The following is a 20,165-nucleotide window of genomic DNA, read 5'->3' on the forward strand; positions in this document are numbered from 1 at the left end:
TGGGCATTCTGGATCTCCTTGCTTGACTGACATTCAGGAGGATGTGCATGCAGGATAGGAGGAGGGGAAAATCCAGGCCTAGAGTGAATTCTAATTTCTAAGTGTTGAAAGTGCCACCTCAGAACTTCAGTGAGTACTGAGCCAAGAGGAAAGTCCTGTCATCTCTTCAGAGACGATGAATGCATTACTGCTCATTAAGACACTGGTGGCAGAGCCAGAGGCGGCCCCCCTCCCAAGTAGGCTGTAGCTGTGAGGTCTGTTTGTGCCCACCCGGACCCAAGGTTTTGCCTGTGCCACTTCTGTTCCTCGCTTCCCTGGGCCCCCACACACTTCAGACTTGTCCCTTGATGGGTGGCATTTATAGAAGAGCAAGGACCCTATAAATACTTGTAATCATCACAGGAACCATCAGCTCCTGATTCCTATTATAGCATGCCTGTCAGAGGTATGTGGTGAATTGGGCCATGCCACGCGAGTGTTGGGGTCCTTTGCCCCTGACTAGACACCCTTGAGACCTGTAGGGGGTGACCACGAACACATGAAAATCATAGGCACTGAGAAGAGCCCTGGCTTGGACACTGGATGAAAATCTGTCCAGGGACCCCAGCTGGCCCTGAGGCTTCTGGCATGGCCAGGACTGGAACAGGTCCCTCTGTCCTCAGGTCATCCCCAGGGAGAAGAGCAGGACACACCCGAGTTCAAACCCTACGGCTGCCACCTGCTACCCACCTCAACTTTCTTCCTGATGCACCTCCTAGGATGTGCAATGTCATGACAGGCTGTGCAGCCCAGGACCAAGGAAATGGAGAAACACCGTGGCTCATGATCTGTTCACCACTGACGCCCAGCCCCAGGACCAACACCAATTTTTGCAGAATGGATGCATCACTTAAAGGTATTAAGTGCCTGGCACACAGTAGGTACCTCCCCCTGCTCTTATAATCACATGGATTCAGCGTGGAGGACTTAATTTGAAATGTAAAGAATCGGTGAGAAAAAAGAAACTCTAAATTTAAGTCAGGTAAACACTCCCAGGGGCAAGCCAGCCAAAAATGAAATAAAGGCCCCTCGTGGAGAGTTTTGGGGGTGCGTGCGTGCAGAATTCAGTGCAGCCAGGCGCGGCCCTTCATGCACTGTGTGGGCAGCACAGCCTCCATATGGCCCTGGTGCGTGAGCTCCCGGCTCCCTTCCAGAGACCCTCAGAAGCCGACACACACCCAGGAGCCATTCTTGCATCCTGAATGTATATCAATAAGAAAGAAAGAAACATTTTCTGTGAGCTAATTGAAGAACTGCTGTGGGCTTTCTTGTCTCTGTGATTAAGGGAAATGAGAATGTTGCTAATTAGCAGCTGGAAAATGCCAAAGAAATGTGTAAACGTCCTTCAGAAACAACCGTCTGAGAGAAGCTGCTAGGATCTGTCACCGATCATCAACGCTCCGTGAAAAATTTCTCCGGCAGCTTATGGAAGAGGCAGAGGGAACCCACCTTATCTCCATCCTGGGTGCAATGGTCTCTGCGCAGGCCCACACCAATGGGAAGCTGTGACCCCAGGGGTTGAGGTGCCTCCAGAACATCTTGTGGCACCTGCCACATGGGAGGCTCCTGGTGCTAGGCTTGTCCTGGGGGTCATGCCTGCACTGGACACTCCGTCTCATGCCACAAGAGCCATAAAGGGATGAGACATATGAGCAAGGGCCAGTCCACAACCAAGAGTGAACCGCTGTGGTTCTTGACTGGAGAAGCCTGGCATCTGTTGCTGACGGGAATGGCACAGGGGTAACCCTACAACTGCAACATTGTAGGAGTTGAACAGGGGCTCATAGGTCTTCTAAGGAAACTTGACTCCAATGGTGGGATCCCATCCTGAGTCTTCCAGACAAGTGTCCCAGCTTGTTTGGCTGCCTCCAGAGATGGGGCACTCACTACCTACAGAGGCAGCTGTTCCAACATGGGCTCTCAGAAGCTCTTGTTCTTGGAGGAAAGTTCTCTGACTGCAGATCCATCCTCAGGGCTTATTCAAAATGTAAAGTGCGAGGTAAATGTGAGTATAGGGGCCCCCATGTATTGTTGGCACTGTACACATACTTCTGAAACTTGAAACTTCCCTCTTCTTGATAATGGGAGTTCTTTTTTTTTTTTAAGATTTTATTCACTTAGGGATGGCTAGTTGGCTCAGTGATTGAGCCTCTGCCTTTGGCTCAGGGCGTGATCCTGGAGTTCCAGGATCGAGTCCTGTGTCGGGCTCCCTGTGGGGAGCCTGCTTCTCCCTCTGCCTGTGTCTCTGCCTCTCTCTCTCTCTCTCTCTCTCTCATGAATAAATAAAATCTTTTTTAAAAAATATTTTATTCATTTGAGAGACTGAGAGAGACCGTGAGAGAGTGAAAGAGAGAGCAGGAGCCGGGGTGGGGGTGGGGCAAGGAGAAGAGGAGCAGAGGGAGAGGGAGAAAGAAGCAAACTCTCCACTGAGCAGGGAACCTGATGCAGAGCTTGATCTCAGGACCCTGGGATCATGACTGGAGCTATAAGGCAGACGCTTAACCACTGAGCCACCCAGGAGCCCCACTGGTAACAGGGAAGTTCTTTTTTAATCTTTAGAAATAAAGCAAAACAAGGCATATCTCAAGTAGTCAGAATTATTTACGATTTGAGCTTTTCCTTTTAATATGAAGGATGTGACAGCGAACACTCATTTACATGGCAGGAGCGATGGCCAGGAAATTATTCTTTCTTTTATAAAGAGAACAAAAATGCTCAGGGGACAGCTTCCTATGATCTCAGACCGCTAGCAACCCTCATGCTGCCTTCTAACAACACTCATTTATTCCCAGGTGCTGAGAGACAGTGTTTTTTGCTCGGATTTATAGTGACATGCCTACGAAGTCCTGCCAACTGAGACTCTGCCACTGAGAAGAACAGGAATATTATGACATGCTTCCTCACCCTTCACTGAGGGACTGAACCAGGAGAAGAGGTCCTCTCCACAGACAGGTAAAGACCAAGGTCAACCCCTGGAGGAGTTGTAAAAAAAAACGTGTAAAAAAAAAACAAAAACAAAACAAATAACAAAAAACAAAAAAACCTGAATTGTCCTATAAAGACTCAAGCTACCAAAAAAGACACAAAAAGAAACAATGTGAATAGACCTATAACATAGGAAGACATTGAATTAATAATCAAGAAACTGCCCAGGAAGAAAATATCATGTCCTGATGGCTTCACTGGTTAATTCTACCAAACATTTAAGAGTATTTATTACCAATTCTACGCAAACTCTTTCAAAAATAAGAAGGAACAGCTAAGTCATTCTGTGAGGCCAATGTTACCTGATACTCAAATCGGACAAAGAAATCCCAGGAGAGAAAAGCACAGACCAGTATCTCTTAGGACTATGAACATAAACTCAACAAAGTACTAGCAAATGGAATCCAGTTACCTGTAAAAAGAATTATACATCATGATCAAGTAGCATTTGTCCCAGAAATGTAAGGTTGGTTTAACATCTGAAAGGCAATTAACGTAATACATCGTACATCGTATCAACAGAATACAAAACAAAAGCCATATCATTATTTCAAGAGACATAGAAAAAGCATTTGACAAAATCCAACACTCTCTTGTGTATGTATGTAAGAACAGGGAGGAGACAGCTAGAGCATATGGATGCTCTCAAGGTGATGAAAATCACCTGACCGTAGTCCTGGAGGTACCTATGAGTGTACTAAATACCATTGACTTGCACCCTTTATTTTTTAAAAATATTTTACTTATTTATGTAAGATAGAGGGTAAGGCGAGGGAAGGAGCAGAGGGAGAAGCAGACTTCCCACTGAGCAGGGAGCCCGACAACGCTGGGCTCAATCCTGAGACTCTAGGAATATGACCTGAGCTGAAGACAAATGCTTCACCAACTGAACCACCCAGGTGCCCCTGTATACTTTAAGTGCATGAATTGTATGGTAATGTGAATTAAACCACAAGAAAGCTGTTATTAAAAAAAAACAAAAGGCAGGGTGCCTGGGTGACTCAGTTGGGTAAGTATCTGACTCTTGGTTTTGGCTGGGATTGAGATCTTGGGGTTGTGAGATCAAACCCCGCGTTGGGCTCTGCACTCAGTGTGGAATCTGTTTGGGATTCTCTCTCTCTTCCTCTCCCTCTGCTCTCTCTCTCTCTTCCTCTCTAAAATAAATAAATAAATCTGTAAAAAGCCTATTTAAAAAATCAGCCAGCCTATATAGCAACATGGAAAAAAATTACGGTGCAATCCCTGACAAAGGCGGAATGCTAAATCCTTCTATACCTCAGGCACAGCTAAGTCAATATTTGCCCAAATACAGAGAGGGTCAAGAATATGGAAAAATAGAAAAAGCTGATACACCTTTCAAAAGCAATCTTTCTTATTGTTGTTAGAGTGGTGCTCATATAACAATGTTTTAAATGAAAGATTGAAAAGGAACCGTTAGTTAACTAATGGTGCGGGTAGTTTGTGGACATGGAACAAAAGTCACAAAGGTAGCTCACAAAGGATCCAAGTTTCACAAATAATGAATCAGAGACTCTAAAAACCTTGCTAATTGCATCTGATTGTGATTAAGTGCCTACTTTTGAAATAACCAATCTAATCTGTTAAACCCAAGGCCACTGGGATGAGGAATGACAAGGAAGGTGGAGACAGGGCCCTGCACTCACCGTGGCCACGCCTCTGGCCTCCTGGTAGGCCACCTTGATGATGTCTGTGGTGCTGGTGTTGAGGAAGAAGTAGCCAGAGCCTTCTCTGATGTGCAGCTCTACCTGCAAGGAGGGGTCAGCCTGGGTGTCAGAGGCGAAGGGGGCCCTGGGGGTGACGTCCTGGTGGCACATGGCAGGGCAAGGACTGTACCTGCACGCTGGGGTGGTGGTAGATGGTCACCTCTTCAGGGCTCACCCTCACGTCCTCTACCAGGATGAGTTCTATGGAGGCCGACACAGGCACAAGAGGATCGTACTGGAGGGGCAAGGCAGCACTATCAGACCCAAGGCAATGATGGGCCAACCCTGGGCCAGCCCGCGGGCTTCCCCCCTGAAAGAGCAGCACTCAAATCCCCGTGTCCTGGCGTCACCCCAGGGCACTCTTATGTTGGAGACACAAGACCCAGTAAAACCATCACGCTTCGAGCCCAGCCAAGAGGCCACATCCCTTTGAGATGTCCAATAATTCTGTCAAGGCTGGCACCCTCTCCTGCCTGGCAGGCCCCATGAGACGGATGATTCACACACACCCTAGGAAAGCGGGGGTACATAGTTAATGACCCCTGCATGTGCAAGGGATGGGGCCTGGGCAAACAGTGAAGGCGCTGAGAAGAGGAGGTGTCCTCACAGTGGGTTCACAAAGACACAAGCACAGCCCCTCACTCCCTTGGGTGGTGCACATATCTGAGTGTGTGACACCTGCCACGTGTCCTTCCAGGGAGACTGCTGGACCCACCTGCTCCTCACGTGCCTGAGCATCTACATAGTGCCTGGCACCATGCTAGCCCTTGGGCAAGGATGCAAATTTAATCTAATGTCAGGATTCAGGGGATCCCTGGGTGGCGCAGCGGTTTAGCGCCTGCCTTTGGCCCAGGGCGTGATCCTGGAGACCCAGGATCCAGGATCCTGGAGACCTGTGTGTGTGTGTGTGTGTGTGTGACTATCATAAATAAATAAAAATTAAAATATATATATATGTGTATTTCTAAACAAAACAAAACAAAACAAAAATGTCAGGATTCAAACAGGAAGTAAGGGTGTGTCAGAACCCAGGGTAGGTTGTGAAGGCAGAGGGGACAGGATGGGGGTGGGAGGGACTCTCGGGTGAGCAGACACCAAGGAAGTGAAGGTGTGGGTGATATTACTAGAGAAATACCCACAGGCCATGGAGCCTAAGTGAAGAGGCCCTGCAGGGGGAGGCCCAAGGGGCCATCCACAGCCAAGGGACCTCCTACACAGGTGGGGACAGGCAACCCAGGCTTAAGCCACCAGGGGCATGCAGGTGTGCTCCTCAGGGCTACGTTCCCCAGGCTGGACTCAATGCTGCTCCCACTGGGCCCCACTTCCTCCAAGTGCTTCCCTTGCTCCCCACTACCCAGGAGACAACGCCAAGCTCCTTATCCTATCCTGGCACTGAGGAGCTCTTGGAACCCAGTCTACCTTCTCCTTCCAGCTATTATCTGCTGCCTTCACCCTCTACACAACCATGTTGACTGCTGCCCCTCCCCTGATGATGGGGTGGGATCATCCAGGCAGGACCACTCCTGGGGAGCCCTTCCCATGCCTTTCTCATATGCACCCACTTGCCACCCACAAGCAGCACCTCCCCTGAGGGCCCAGGAGATGCTGCGGTAGGGAGGTCAGGTTCAATGGGACTTGGCCCTGGGCATGCAGACGGTGGCAACAGTGTACATGGGGGAGGATGGTGTCTGTATCATGGTGGGGGGAGGGGGCACGAGGGGATCTGAGACCTGGGGCAGCTTCAGTGCCTAGGTTTCAGGGACCACTTTGCAGAGAGGCTGCCATCATGGCTGGGACAACAACCAGGAGGCCACCTGGCAGGGAGGAGTAAAGGGAAGGAGGGGGACGGCGTTCCAGGCATGCAGTCACAGAAGCCCGAGCCACCTGGGCACATTCTTGGCTGGGCTGTGTGGTCAGGGCCGTATGGGAGAAGAGGCTGGACGCATGAGCATGAGGGTTCCCAAAGCTGTGTGCCGGGACCGCGAGGGGCCAGGGCCAGGCTGCCTTCAGGTTGGATCCTGCCAGTTGCCTGGATGCCAGGCATGTGGGATGGGGTAGTGGAGGCAGGGGGCCAGCAGGAAGGCACCCCAGCTCAAGGGAGCCCACAGCACTAGGTTCCAGGACAGGTTAGTGAATGGAGGGGGCTCAGGGGGCTCAGGACGCTCAGACAGCGGGCAGGATGTGAGCGGGGGAGGGGGGGGACTCCCTGCCCGGGGCCCAGGAAGATACCAGCTGCTCCACTCTGGCTCTGTTGAGGTGGGACTGCTGGTAGCCCATCGCAGTGGCTGAGATGGCTGTGTTCCCCGATGCCTCGTGAACCAAGATAGCCTGCAAACCTGAATCCAGGGAGAGGAGAGCAGATGTTGGGTTTTTGCCTGCTGGTGGCCTCTGAAGCAGCCCCTCCCTACTCCTGGTTTGCAATCTCCATGGTCCTAGGAGACGCCTGGGAGGCTCAGAGGTTGAGCTCTGAGGTTCAGCTCAGGGCGTGACCCCAGGGTCCTGGGATCAAGTCCTGCATCCGGCTCCCTGCAGGGAGCCTGCTTCTCCCTCTGCCTGTGTCTCTGCCTCTCTCTGTGTGTCTCTCATAAATAAATAGATAAAATCTTTTTAAAAAATCTATCTCCACGGTCCTAAAAATACACAACTGAGTTTGTTTAAACTGTATGTACCGTAAGAGTTAGCAGGCCCTGAGCAAAGTTCCACAGTGCAGCCTCGGGGAGCCGCACTGGCCTCAACCTTTGGCTGCCGTCAGCTTGATAGGAGCGGCATGGCTCAAAGCAGAATGGGTCTCCGGGGCCGGCACAGATGAGTACGACCTGGGACGAGAGACTCACCCACCCTGAGCCTGAGCCTGAGCCTGTCTGCCCACCCCTGAAATAGGGATTCAGCCCATCCCAGGTAGCAGTTGCCAGGAGCCCTACTCAGCACACCCGTCGTCTGTCCAGGGTTTCACTACACTCTGTCCTTCTGGACATTCGGCACCCAGCTCACCGTGCAACTTCTTCTGGCCACTCCCATCATCCCGGGCCACCAGCTGCATGGGCAGGTCAAGCTTGATGCTGGCCAGCAATGGCCTGGTTGACTCCCACTGGATGTTCAGAGAGCTGAAGTTGTCGAATCTGCGTCCCTGCTGGTCATAGGCAGCCAGGTCCAGCAGGGGGTTGCGGTGACTAGAGACTGGTACCTGCAAGAGGCAAGAGTCAAACATCCTGGCCACTCTAGAACCAGGCACTGCTGCTCTTGACCACGCAGGGCATCCTGGCTCTGGCTGGCTGTGTTTGGGGCTCCCTGGGTCCTGGTGATAGAGGAGGGTAAGTCACTGCTACCCAGTTGTCAAGATGCCTCATAGCCCCCGTCCAACCTGGCCTACTCCAGCCCATGGTTCTCAAGGAGGGACAAGTTTGCTTCCCCAGGGGACACTGATGATGTCTGAAAAGTGTTTTTGATGATCACAACTACGGGGTGTGGGGGGCGCAATGGGCACCTAGTCGGTAGAGGTCAAGGATACTGTCTAATATCACACAAGGCACAGGACAGCCCTCAGGAAATAAGGATCTGGCCCAAAACGTCAGGAGTGCCAGGGCCAAGAGACCCCCGCCTCAAGCCCTCCACCACCATAGCCAGGCTGCTCTCCTTCCTCCCTGGCCTCACCTTCCCACATCCTTGCCACCTCCTCCCTGCCCCATGCACGCCCAGCCCCTCCAGGATGACTTCCGCCCCCCAAGGTTTAATAGGAACATCAATTACAACCTCTAAAACGTCCAGACTTACTCAGCTTGCAAAGCTCCTTTCAGAGCCAGGTTCTCACCTGATCCTCAAATATCCCAGTGTGATGGGAACTGTCATCCTCATATTAAAGGTGAGGAGGCAGAGTCCCAGGGAAAAACAGGGATGTATCAAAGGCGACTCGGCAAATGAATGGTACGCTTTCAGGGTTCAGCTCCAAACCCTGAATTACTAACCACTCTACCACCACCTCTTGCTCCCCATGCAACTCCACCCCTTGGAACCCACGCCAAGTCCACCTCCTTCCTCCCAGATGCTGGGTCATCCCCTCCACTCCCTGCCTGAATGGCAAGGGGGGCAGGGAGTGAAGCAGGGACCCTGAGTACAGGACATCCAAGTCCCGCTGCCTGCACTCGAGCCTCGGCCTCTCACCACCCAAGCAGACAGAACCACGCATCACAACAGAACCCACCTCCCAGGACTCTGTTTTAAGTGAGGGTAGTATGAGATCATTTTAGGGAGCCTGGTTCACTGTAACAAACACGCAAGTCGGGAAACAGGTAGTCAGGCTGCAAGCACAGGTCCAGAAGCCAGGACCGTACTTGTCTGGTCCTTGCAGTTAGGAGTGACTGTGTCACTTGCTTGGACTATGAAAGGGAAAGTGACTCAAAACAACTCTGCAGGAGGAAGGCACCTGGGCGGCTCAGTGGTTGAGTGTCTGCCTTTGGCTCAGGTCATGATCCCAGAGTTCTGGGATCGAGTCCCACATCGGGCTCCCTGCATGGAGCCTGCATGGACCTCTGCCTGTGTCTCTGCCTCTCTTTCCATCTCTCATGAATAAATAAGTAAAATCTTAAAAAAAAAAAACAAAAACAAACAAACAAAAAAAAACTCCAGGGGGAAGCAACCTGCCAGGCTCTCCCCTCTGCAGTGGCATCTGGCCATGTCCAACATGGTGGCTGTCCCCATCTACTGTGTCTTGGAAGGAAGAGAACAGTGACACAAAGCCGGGTCCCCAGTCACTGTGATGAAAATGGGGCTCAGGCAAGAAGTGAGTGGTGTGCTGTCTGAAGGTACTGGGATCTGTGGCTGCTTGTTACTGCAGCCTAGCCTCGCCTGTCCAGACTGATGCTGTCACCGAACTTCAGGCTGGCACCAGGAGGGCCCCTCCCCAGGTCCTGCTAGCTCTCTTGCCCCCAGACAACACTGAACCAAAAGCATATTGCAAATTTTAAATGCAGGTCAGCACAATCCCTGGGGATGCAAAGTATCTTGTAACAATTCTGGATTCGAGTCAGGAGTTGTGACTCCAGGCAGGGACAAGAAGTAGCATTTTCTAGATGCCCCGCTCTTTCTCCTTCCCTCCCCCTGTGCTACCAGGGGAGGACATGAACACCCTGTGCCAGGTAGGCTTGGATCCTTCCAATGGGCATTTGGGACAACAACATTATCCCCATTTTATAAACAGGAAGGCTGAGGCTCAGAGATGTTAAGCAACTTGCCCAAGGTTGCACAGGTTTAGGGGTACAACTCTGCTGGTCTGATTTTAAAGCATACAGGCAAAAAAAAAAAAAAAAAAAAAAAGCATACAGGCCTCCCCCAACTTTGTGGCCTCCCCTCCAACCCCCGTGCAGTGGCTCCATCCAAGCCCCAGCTTATCAGTCTCCCGGCACACAACTGGTGCTCAGCCACAGTGAGCTGAACATAGGATGACCTATGCAGAGCACTGGGGTCAGGCCAGAGTCTCGTTCCACTCTGTCACTCTGACTGGTCAGCTCCGTTCTGGTGATTGGGCCTCACCAGTAATTTACTCTGCAAACACATCTTGGGTGGCCTCTGGCTTTGGAGAGGTATAAAATTAAATTGATACTGCACCCAGGATGCATGGCAGGGATATATCTTTCTCAAGGTCCCCTAGTGAGATCATAAATCGCAGGGGCCATGCCCGATCAGCTCACAGCTCTGGAACTCCAGGCCTGATGGATGGCCTCGCAATTCTGTGTCTGAGGTCCATTATTTCCTGGCAAGTGAGATCGATGACACACACGAGCCAATTCAGAGCCGTGCTCCGCTGCCTGTCATCTTTGAGTCCAAAGAGACAGCCCTGGGCTGACCCAGAGGTCACAGTCAACAGATGGCCAGACACACGGCTCACTTGGCCAGTGCCCAACATGTAAAGACACTTACACAAGGAAGATGCACAGAGCTGCCTGCTTTTTCTTTGCAAATAGGAAGGTTTGGCCAGCCTGAGGTTGAACAGGCTATCCTGTGGACAGGTACTTGCTCTCCATCCAGGTCTGCACTCCCACCCCCCTACCCCCTGTCTTCAGCAGACCCCACCTGGCTTCTCCAGGCATTTGAGCCCGACAGAACCAGGGGCAGAAGACACAGGGACACAGGCACGGTGTGCTCATTCATCCATCACAGCTGACTGAACTCCTCCCATGAGCTGGGCTCTTTTCTAGAGACTTGCAAAGAAGAAAAGAAACATGTAAATTCTACAGTGTCAGATGATGTAAAGAGCTTGGGGGCAGAGGAAGAAGGGAACCAGAATGTGAAGTGTTGAAAGTTCAGGTTAAGGTCTAAATGCTGAGGCACCCTCCCGAGGGGTAACATTTGAATAAAGAAGTGAAGGAGGTGGGGAGGGAGGCCTGGGGACTGGGAGAGGAGGGAAGTCAAGCCAACGGGAACAGCATCTCCAGGATGCACACAGGGCCCGTTCCTGAGTGCTCACGGCACAACGGGAGTTCAAGCATGGGTGGAGTGGGGTGGGACGTTAACGGGGGCCAGGACTCGGGGATCACAGGCCACACAAGGGCCTTGGCTTTTGCTCTGGGGGAATGGGAAGCTGCTGGCTGGGTCTAAGCAGACAACAGGGTAAGAAGTGTAACATTCTGCACTCTGAACACCTTTGGTCCACTTATGTTTGTCCCCTACAATCCTAGGAGACCACAGTCACCCAGTGTCATTCGAGGAGGAATTCTGACCCAGCCATCAATCCCTACTGATATCAGCTACTGTTGGACTCCTGGCCTCACACCCAGTGGACTGATAGGCCAGGTTTTCCAGAAAAGTCCAGACTTAGCATGATTACATTCTTCAAGGATAATCTGCTATATATATAAAAGTGATCTAAAATATGAAGCTTTTAGGACATTCATCTCAACAGCCCCCAAAATCAGGGAGACTTTCCTTAGTCCCGAACACACAGACTTTCAGCTTGGGAATGACAGCCATCTGCTCCCTGCCACCAACACCCAGGCCTGAGCTGGAGGTGAACGTGGCTTCATGGTGACAAGCCTGCAGAGGAGCTCTATCTAGGCTCGGAGCCGGGTCTCCTCACCTGTCAAGAGGGAACACAGGCAGGTATGCCCTGGCCGGCCCCTGTGGGGTCGGTGGGAGAGCGCTCCGAGGCTGGGCACCAAGAATCCTCACTTGAACCGACACTGCCGAGGCACTGACTCCTAAGGGACCAGCATGGGGGCAGCAGTGGGGCTCCCACGCCCACTCACCTCAGAGCTGAGGGATCGGGAGAGCCTGAGAGAGGGCAGCAGCCCATCAGAAAAGCGGGGAGAAAAGTCAACCAAGCTTGCAGGGGACACGAAGGCTGAAGGCAGAGAGGCAGAGGCGCACTCCAGACAGGGAGAACTGTTGGAGTCTGGGACCCCCCGCAGAGCTTCAAAGAAATGTACTTTGACCAAACGCAAAGCTGTTCTCCTCCTGCACCCACAGGGGAGCCAAACCCCAAATCTATCTGCCTGGAGGAGAGGCTGCCCACATAAGCAGCTTCAGAAAGCTTCCACTAGGTGCCGAGAGGACATGCAGTGAGTCCTCTCAGGGCAAACAGCAAAGAGGTAAGAGGGCCCTGTCCCTAGAAGGGGCTCCAGGAGACACAGGGCCCCTCAGAACCCACCAGGACAGAGGCAGCTGGACACGCCTTGGGGGTGATCACAGGGCCACGGCTGGGAGAAGAGAAGCGGCCGCAGGGCCCTCCGAGGCACTGCACTTGGAGCTGGGCAGATCCACTCTGTCTCTGGGACCCTGCCTACATCTGAGCCTCATGGGCAAACCCATGAAGGGGATGGAACAAGCCGGGGCCTCCCAAATGGTCCTGGTGACAGGGAACAAGGCATATGGGTCAGAGCTCCTGGCACATACAACTGTTCTAATTACCGTGTGTGGGCAGCAGGGACACAGAGACCTAGTCTAGCCTCAGGGCCTTTGCACTTGCCATTCTACCTGCCTGGGACCCCCTATGTTAGCTCTTTTTGGCCAGCATCTCCTGATCACGGGGCCTGACGTGGTGTGTGTCCTCCTGACCGAGGCCTTTCCTGGTTCCACCTGAAGTGGCCTCCCTGGTAGCTGTCCTGCACCCCCTCACTTGCTCCACAGCACCTCCCACCTCCTGTCCTTCTTGTCTACTATTTGTGGACCTCCTGGTCTCCTGTCCCCTCCAGGCAGCAGGTGCCTCACCTGTATCGAGTACTCTGTATTCTAGAACCCAGAACTCTGGGCCCGGCACACAGAAGGTGCTGGATAAATATACATTGAAGGAATGAGGGAAAAGCAGCCTGCCTAAGTCTCTACCTCTGAGAAGGGACTGGGGGCCAGGGCGAGCCCAGAGGGTGTTCATACCCCTGACCCTGAACAGAAGGGCTTTGAAGTCCCCCGCATCTGTCATCTGGTCTCTGGGTGTCCCAGGGTGGAGGGCTAGACTGGCCGCAAGCCCAAGGGGACCAGACCTATGGGTTTCACTTCCATCCCTGCATGTCACAGCCACCCCCAAGTGATTTTCTTCTCCCTCCCACAATTATGTTTGACACAGGCCTCCCCACCCCCACCAACAGAGAATGCTACAGCTGGTCACCCCTCCCTGTAGCTCCCACTCTGACCACACACACACACACACACACACACACACACACACTCTGCCCACAGACCGCAGCCCCACCTCAACATCCCTAAGTCACAGAAGCAGATGATGAGATTTTACCAATGGCCAAGTGCCACACAGTGAGGGGAGCCGAGTCTGGGCCCAGAGGCACTCTGCTTCCACCCGGCACTGCCACTAGCCTGTGACTCCAGGCGAGTCTCCTCCCTGTGTCAGTCTTAAGCCCCCTGATAAGCTAGAGCTGGATAAAAGCAGGCGCTGTGCAGGGGTGCCTGAGCACGGAGATGAGGTGGCGCAGTGCCGACCCGTCACCTTCACCACCACCCCCAGAACCACTCACTTACCACCTGCTTGTTCTGCTGCAGAAGTGGACATGACAGGTCTAGCTGGGGGCTGGCGTAGACGGGGGTCAGGGTGAGCCTGGAGGGCGGGGCACAGATGAACTTCACCACGGCAGGCTCCAGTGCAGGGAAGGGGTTGGTGACGCTGGGCTTGTTCCCCACGGAGAGGGCGATGACCTGCCAGAGTGGAGGAGCAGTTAGAGTAATGAGAGGACAATGACCTGCCCCACATGAGCCTGGCCTCACCATCCAGCACCATCAGACTCAGTTTGCTGCTCTGTAGAATGGGAAGGTGAGCCCAGCACCACCAGGGGCTTACAAAAGTCCAGTGACACGTATGGGGGAGTGCTCTCTCAACATGCAAGAGGCCTTCAGACAAACGCTGGCCGAACCACTGTCTGCTCCGCGACCCAGGGAGGAAGGGGGTGGGTGATGCCTCACAGCTTCCCAGGATTCTCTGAAGACCCCAATAGTCATAAGAGCGAATTCACAAGCCTGTGGTTTTTTAAATGAGGAGCCCACACTGACTTGGAAGATCCCTCGTAATGAGGTGCAACCGTGGCAGGCTGTGAAAGGCAGACTGGCCAGAGAAGGGGCCATGGGGGGCCCACCCTGTGAGGACATGCAGGGGGCCTCGGCCTGCGCGCCCTCTCTCTCTTTGAGAGAAGCTCACTTGGCTGCATAGAAACCAAGATTAAAGATGCAACAAAAGAGGGAAATTTGAATCTGCTTTTAGAGCTGGGACCTCAGAAATAAAGCTCAGCCTGAGTTTGTGAGGACCACATCTAATGACCTGTCCTGAGGGAGCACCTCGGGCCCCTCAAATGACACACGCTTTCCGTAGGACCCAGCGGTCTGGTCCTAGTGCCCCTCACCCTTCCTGACCACAAGGCAGGACTAAGGGTGGTTTCCACGCTGACCTGCAGCCCCTCGGCCTCCACTGCAATGCCCCAAGGACGGGAGGCACAGAGCACAGCAGAGGGAGGGCCCTGGAGGCGCCAACTCCTATGGCCCAGAGGGGACTCAGATAAGCAAGCCAAGCCAGGGAGGAGAAACGTCTCTAACTTCGTTGTGGACTAAATTTATGCTCTTATTAATTTTTCTTATTTAATTTTTTAAACATTTATTAAATTTTTTTTAAGACAAAACAAAGTGGGAATCAGAGCCTTTCACTGTGCATCTCTTCTGTGCACACCAGGCAGTCTTGGCGTGGCAAGCTCCATAAAGGTACCTTGGGTGATGTGGGCACGTGTTTTAACATCAACTGAGATTCTCTGCATGTGCAAGGGGATTCTCCACTTCCCTTAAGACATGGGCTCTCTCCTACTTTTCTTGATCCCCGCTGGTCTCCCACCTTGCTTTTTGTTCCCCGGCTCCGGGGCACCCTATGAATGGTGGGCTATATCCCCACTATAAGCAAAATGAGCATGTGGTCCTGACTTCCGGGGCGGCAGGCACAGGGGCCTGGACGGGCGAGCCATTGCTTTCTCTAGCCCACTCCCGCAGTGCAAGAGTTCAGGCCACAGACATGTGTTCAGCCCACCCAGTCTCCTGATTTCTCTGGTTTTTGGCATTGTGAGAAACAAAACTCAAGAGATTTCACAGAAAAAAATACCTTATCTTGAAATGCCAAAAAAAGATCTGCGAAACCTGGGCTTAGGTCTCGCTCATTTATGGTAGCTGCTTGACTCTGACTGTGACCCCTGGTGTCATCCCATCCCCCAATTTGGCAGCGGGAAATGAAGCCCAGAGAGAGAACAGAGTATCCCAGTAGTGGAAGGGGAGCCAGGACTGGTGCCTCTAGCAAAGCCACTGTGTATTGGCAGGGTCCCATCCAACTCCTGCACCCTGATCAACCTGCCTATCCAGTCATCCCACCTCACTGATCCTCAGTTTGCCTCTCTGAGAAATGGTGCTGTAAGCACAGCAGGGTACTCAAGGAGTGTGACTTTAGACCCCTCCCTCTGGACGTGATGGGCCTAGGGACGGTCACCCTCTCACCTGCTCGCCCAAGGCCCGGCAGGTTACAAGGATCCAGTGCTGCTGGTAATTCCGGGAGGTAGAAGGCCCAAAGAGAGCCAAACTAATGCTGTCTGCGTCCTCGGAGGTGATGTTCCGGAAGAACTTGGAAGGCTCAAGGACCCAGGGTCTGGGACCTCCTTCGAACAGCATCTCCTTTGAGGAGCCGAGAGTCACCAAGGCGACAGAGGAGGGATCCACGGTCTGTGGAGGAAAGAAAGGAGTCAGCATTCCTCTGGACTGCACATGCAGGGGAGGCCTTGCCCTGCCACCGACTTGCCCCCGTGGAAGGCAGATAAGCCCCAACCCCTCTCTGGAATTTGGTGTGCTCATCAGCAACACCGTCAGGGCTGCTGTCAAGATCCAAAGGCATATGAGAGCCCTGGGAAGAACTATGTGCCCATCCTGATGTACTACTGAGGGGTGGGAGGTAAACTGATTTGTGTAGCCCGAAAAATAATCGGTAAAAGCCTTGAAAACATCAATAGCCCTTGAACCAGAGAACTCTTCTTCTGGCATCTAACCAGTAACACTAGAACAGGAAGGAGAGAAACAAGTTCATGTGCAACAAGACTTCCACGCGCTATTATTTATTATTATTGGCCAACAATCTAAAATCCACAACACGGCACTAATTAAATAAACCATGGTATGTCCATATATAATAGGAGGTTATACAGGTCCCCAGAGCAAGTATTTACAAAGAGCTGGATACGAAGCTGACTGTAGAGTGTGATCACAGCCACGTCGTTTTACAAAGCATAAAGCAGTCCAACAGAGAAATACACCAGATGATGGGGGAAAACCACAGATGGCCTCTCCTTGCTGGCAATTTGTTTCCTTTTTACTCCACTGACTTTCCCACACTTTCTACAACATACGGAGGAGCTTTGGGGAGGCCAACCTTCTTTGCCTGTTTTGTTCCCAGCACCTAGGACAGTGCCTGGCACATAGTCGATGCTCAATCATTTGTTGAAGGAGAGAGCAAACAGTAAGTCGGAAAAGTATCCAATAAAGGAAGATGAATTAGAATAATTTTTTACAAAAAGCTGTCGTGTGCTTTCACGATCTTTGTGCTGAGGGTCCCGGGGCCTCTGTAGGGTCTGTGGGAAACAGCAGGGAGAGGGGACAGGACGTCTGGGAAGATGTGGTCTGCTCTGTACAAGGGCATCTCCCCTCGCAGACACAACTGGGGTATAAAGAAGGGGGTCTGTCTGAGGGGGGGCTTGCAGCCTTGCTCTCACTCCCTGCTGGGCTTGGCTGATCTCCCGCTCCAGAGGCTCTCACTGAGGTCACCCCGAGTCCTTACGTGTCAGCTGGCTTCCCTGTTGGACCCTCCCCTGCCCCCAAACTCTACCCTCCAAAGGGCTGCCTGACATCTCTTCCGAAAGCACAGATCTGACCATGTCCTCCTGCACTAAGTCAGCCTACAGTACCAGCTGCCCTTGGAAGAAAGGCTTCGTTATTTTAGGATGCAGGCTCTCCCCACCTGGCCCTCGCCTCCCCTCTCCTGGTCCCACCTTCAGAAGAGCCTGTGCTCAGGCCCTCACAGAAGCTGCCCTGCCGTCCTTGGAGCCCTACCCACTCCTTCCTCCAAGAAGCCCCTGCTTCCTCCCTCACCCAGTGACGTCTGGCCTGCCAGGGAGGCCAGCTTATTCTGTGGCCCCTACTTCATCTGGTGTCAGCAAGGAAATGACTGGTCTGGGTGTCTGCTTCCCTGATCAGCCTACAGGCTCATGAAAGGATAGGGCCTGTTTCCTTGTGTATCCACAGCGTGATCAAACCATATGAGGACTGAAAAGCCACAGAGAGAAAATAAAATACTTTTTATAAAAATAGGAAATGACAATGACACCTTGATATTATTTCTTAACCGTGTGACTGGTAAAAATCCTAGAAAAACGTGCCCCCTTTCTAAAAAATTTATTCACTTTCTTCCTGAGATATGATTGGCAGTGAACATTACATTAGTTTCAGGCATATAGCATAACAATTCAATATTTTTATATGCAGGTGACCCTTGAACAACAGAGGGGTTAGAGGCGCTGACCCACCAGCCACTTGAAAGTCCACATATAACTTTTGACTCCCCAAAATGGGGATGGAAGCAAGACTTCTGAGTATCCTTCTAATAGACACTTAGCTTTGGAACCACACAAACAACTTACACATACATCAAAACGAAATAAAAAAAGAAACACCAACAAGCAAACCCTAAAACTGAGAAGAAACCAATCTTTCTGACAGACTGGTCACCTCAAGGCTGCAATGACTGAACCCGTACCAGTTCCCTACTCTTGGCCTAGGCGATTCCTTAACCTCTTGTGATTCCTAACACCTTTCAGAACAAGTGTTGCAAACACCTGTCAACTTGACTGCCTTGCAACAGCTGGCAGGACAGAGGGTGGGGGTGCATGGAACTAGTTCCTAAAGTAGAATCAGCACCAGGCAAAAAAGTGCGCCAGGATCAATTAGCAATGTCTGTGGTGGACAGGGCCCGGACATACACAGGGCCAGGTCTGCATTAGACTGGAGTCCACGTGGGCGGCAGCCACTTCTACTTCAGAGTGGCCAGCATGCTGGGAGTGTGGAGACCACTGTTCACACACATCAAGTGAGTCCTTAGTTTATTGCCTAGAACATACAGAGCGCTTGACAGTTAGATCCAGCATGGCTTCCCCAAACTCCACTCTCCCGAATCCTACAAGCCCTGAGTGTTCATGCTGCTCCGGGCAGAAGACCCAGCCTCAGACCTGTCTGCAGGTAGAGACCAGGATGTGTTGCTGAGATATCACAAGCCTGGACTGAGCCACAGTATCCCCATGCTCCTTCCATTTTGGCCCAACGTGTGTGAATCCCCCTCACACAGGGCTGCAGGGTGCCAGCCCATTGTTGTAGTCACCCACCAGGACCAGAGTCTACACTAGCCCACTCATCAGGGCCCCTGACCCTCCACCCTGCTCCTTCCATGGCCTCACCCCCTTGCCAGCTGGATCTTCATCCCCCAACTGCCAAGACAGAAGTCCTCCCAGGTACAGACTGATGACCACTCGGCTGCCACCTGCAGTCCTGGATCTGGAGCAGTGCCCCAGCCAGCTGCACCTTCAATATGGAGGGGGAGTCATCTGAGTGGCAGCTTTAAGATGTATACACCCTCCTCCGGGATGGGAGCAGCGGGGCAAGGTGATGGTCTGCTGAGGCCTGTGGGGGCACAGGCTCTCCTGGTTGGGTACCTACACTAAACCTTAGCCAAGAAACAGCCTCACTTGTCAATGAGAATTCTGTCCTTTTAATCTTTCTTTCTTTCTTTTTTTTCTTTCCAATATGGGCACTCTTCTGAATTTGCTATTGGTTATCAGTTCTCCAGGCATCGCTCCCTACACACATGTGCACATGAGTGTACACACATGCAATTTCAAAATACCTGGGGGCACACCCACCTGCAGATGCAACCTTGCTGTGTGCCCAGGTGTTAAAACCATCAAAAGAGCTCTTCTCTTGCGTGAATGGTTAAGCATCATCAGGGCTCTCACTATTTCTCCTGAAGGAGTCTCATGGCCTATGTCACTCAGACTTCTGCTCAAACATCATCCCCTCGGAGAGGCCTTCTCTGACCCCTGAAGGCAGAACCTCTTGTTACTTGTTACCTCCTTTCCCGGCCCAACCGCCCTTCTCACTACCTGCCACCATTTTCCATATGGTCATTTGTTTCTCCGTTCCCACAACTAGAATGAAGTTGTTACTGGCCAGCTGTGTGACCTTAAGCAGGTTAACTTCTACAAGGCTCAGTCTCCCCATCCAATAAAATGGGTACAACAAGAACCCGTGGCTCACAGGATTACTATAGAGATTCAAGGGAATGTGAACGAAAGCCATGAATACATGTCCAGTGAATGCTCAATAAATGGCCCTTCATATCATTTGTATATCATATACATGTCATTTATATATCATTTATATCAACCATCATTACCATTAACTGTCATCCCCTTTTTACAGATGGAAAACATGAATCCCAGGAAAGTGAAACAACGTGTCCAAGTTCACTCAGGCTGTTCAGTCTCAGATGCCCAGTTCTTACCCATTCTCAATGCTACAACCAGCAAAACCTCTATGGGCAAAGCAGGTCACTGTAAACCTTGCCAAAGGATATTTTTTTCTATGACCATCCCAAAGGGAAAGATTGTGTAAAGACGCCACATGGCCCATAATTAACAGCTAGATCTAAAATTATCACCTTCATGTGTAGTTCTCTTCCCATTCAGGCATAAAAGTGTCACAGAATCCTGTGCCAGGAAGAAAGGTTAATAATCAACACAGCTAATGAAGGACAGTCATAAATTGTACAGCCTCCTCAGTGGATGGCAAAGCACAGATATTTGAACAGGCAAAGCCAGAGAGGAGAGGACCCATGCACCTCAGGTGAGACCTCTGCTCAGG

The 20,165-nt window shown here is 51.8% G+C and overlaps 1 protein-coding gene across 2 annotated transcripts in view; it reads right to left on the reverse strand.

Moving 5' to 3' along the window:
* The window catches only part of NUP210 (nucleoporin 210), a 105,051-nt gene that overhangs the window by 33,366 nt on the left and 51,520 nt on the right, over positions 1-20,165 (reverse strand). For both annotated transcript variants that reach the window (XR_013357360.1, XM_077857670.1), the window contains exons 15-20: positions 15,708-15,929; positions 13,710-13,883; positions 7,740-7,932; positions 6,978-7,084; positions 4,879-4,983; positions 4,689-4,790 (exon numbers count right to left, since the gene is read on the reverse strand). Coding sequence is in view for 1 of the 2 variants with exons in the window: in XM_077857670.1 (XP_077713796.1) it covers positions 4,689-4,790; positions 4,879-4,983; positions 6,978-7,084; positions 7,740-7,932; positions 13,710-13,883; positions 15,708-15,929 (903 nt within the window). In the remaining variant the exon portion in view is untranslated. The remainder of the gene's footprint in view (positions 1-4,688; positions 4,791-4,878; positions 4,984-6,977; positions 7,085-7,739; positions 7,933-13,709; positions 13,884-15,707; positions 15,930-20,165) is intronic.

This window comes from Canis aureus, chromosome 19 (genome assembly GCF_053574225.1).
Source record: "Canis aureus isolate CA01 chromosome 19, VMU_Caureus_v.1.0, whole genome shotgun sequence".
Taxonomy (NCBI): Eukaryota; Metazoa; Chordata; class Mammalia; order Carnivora; family Canidae; genus Canis; species Canis aureus.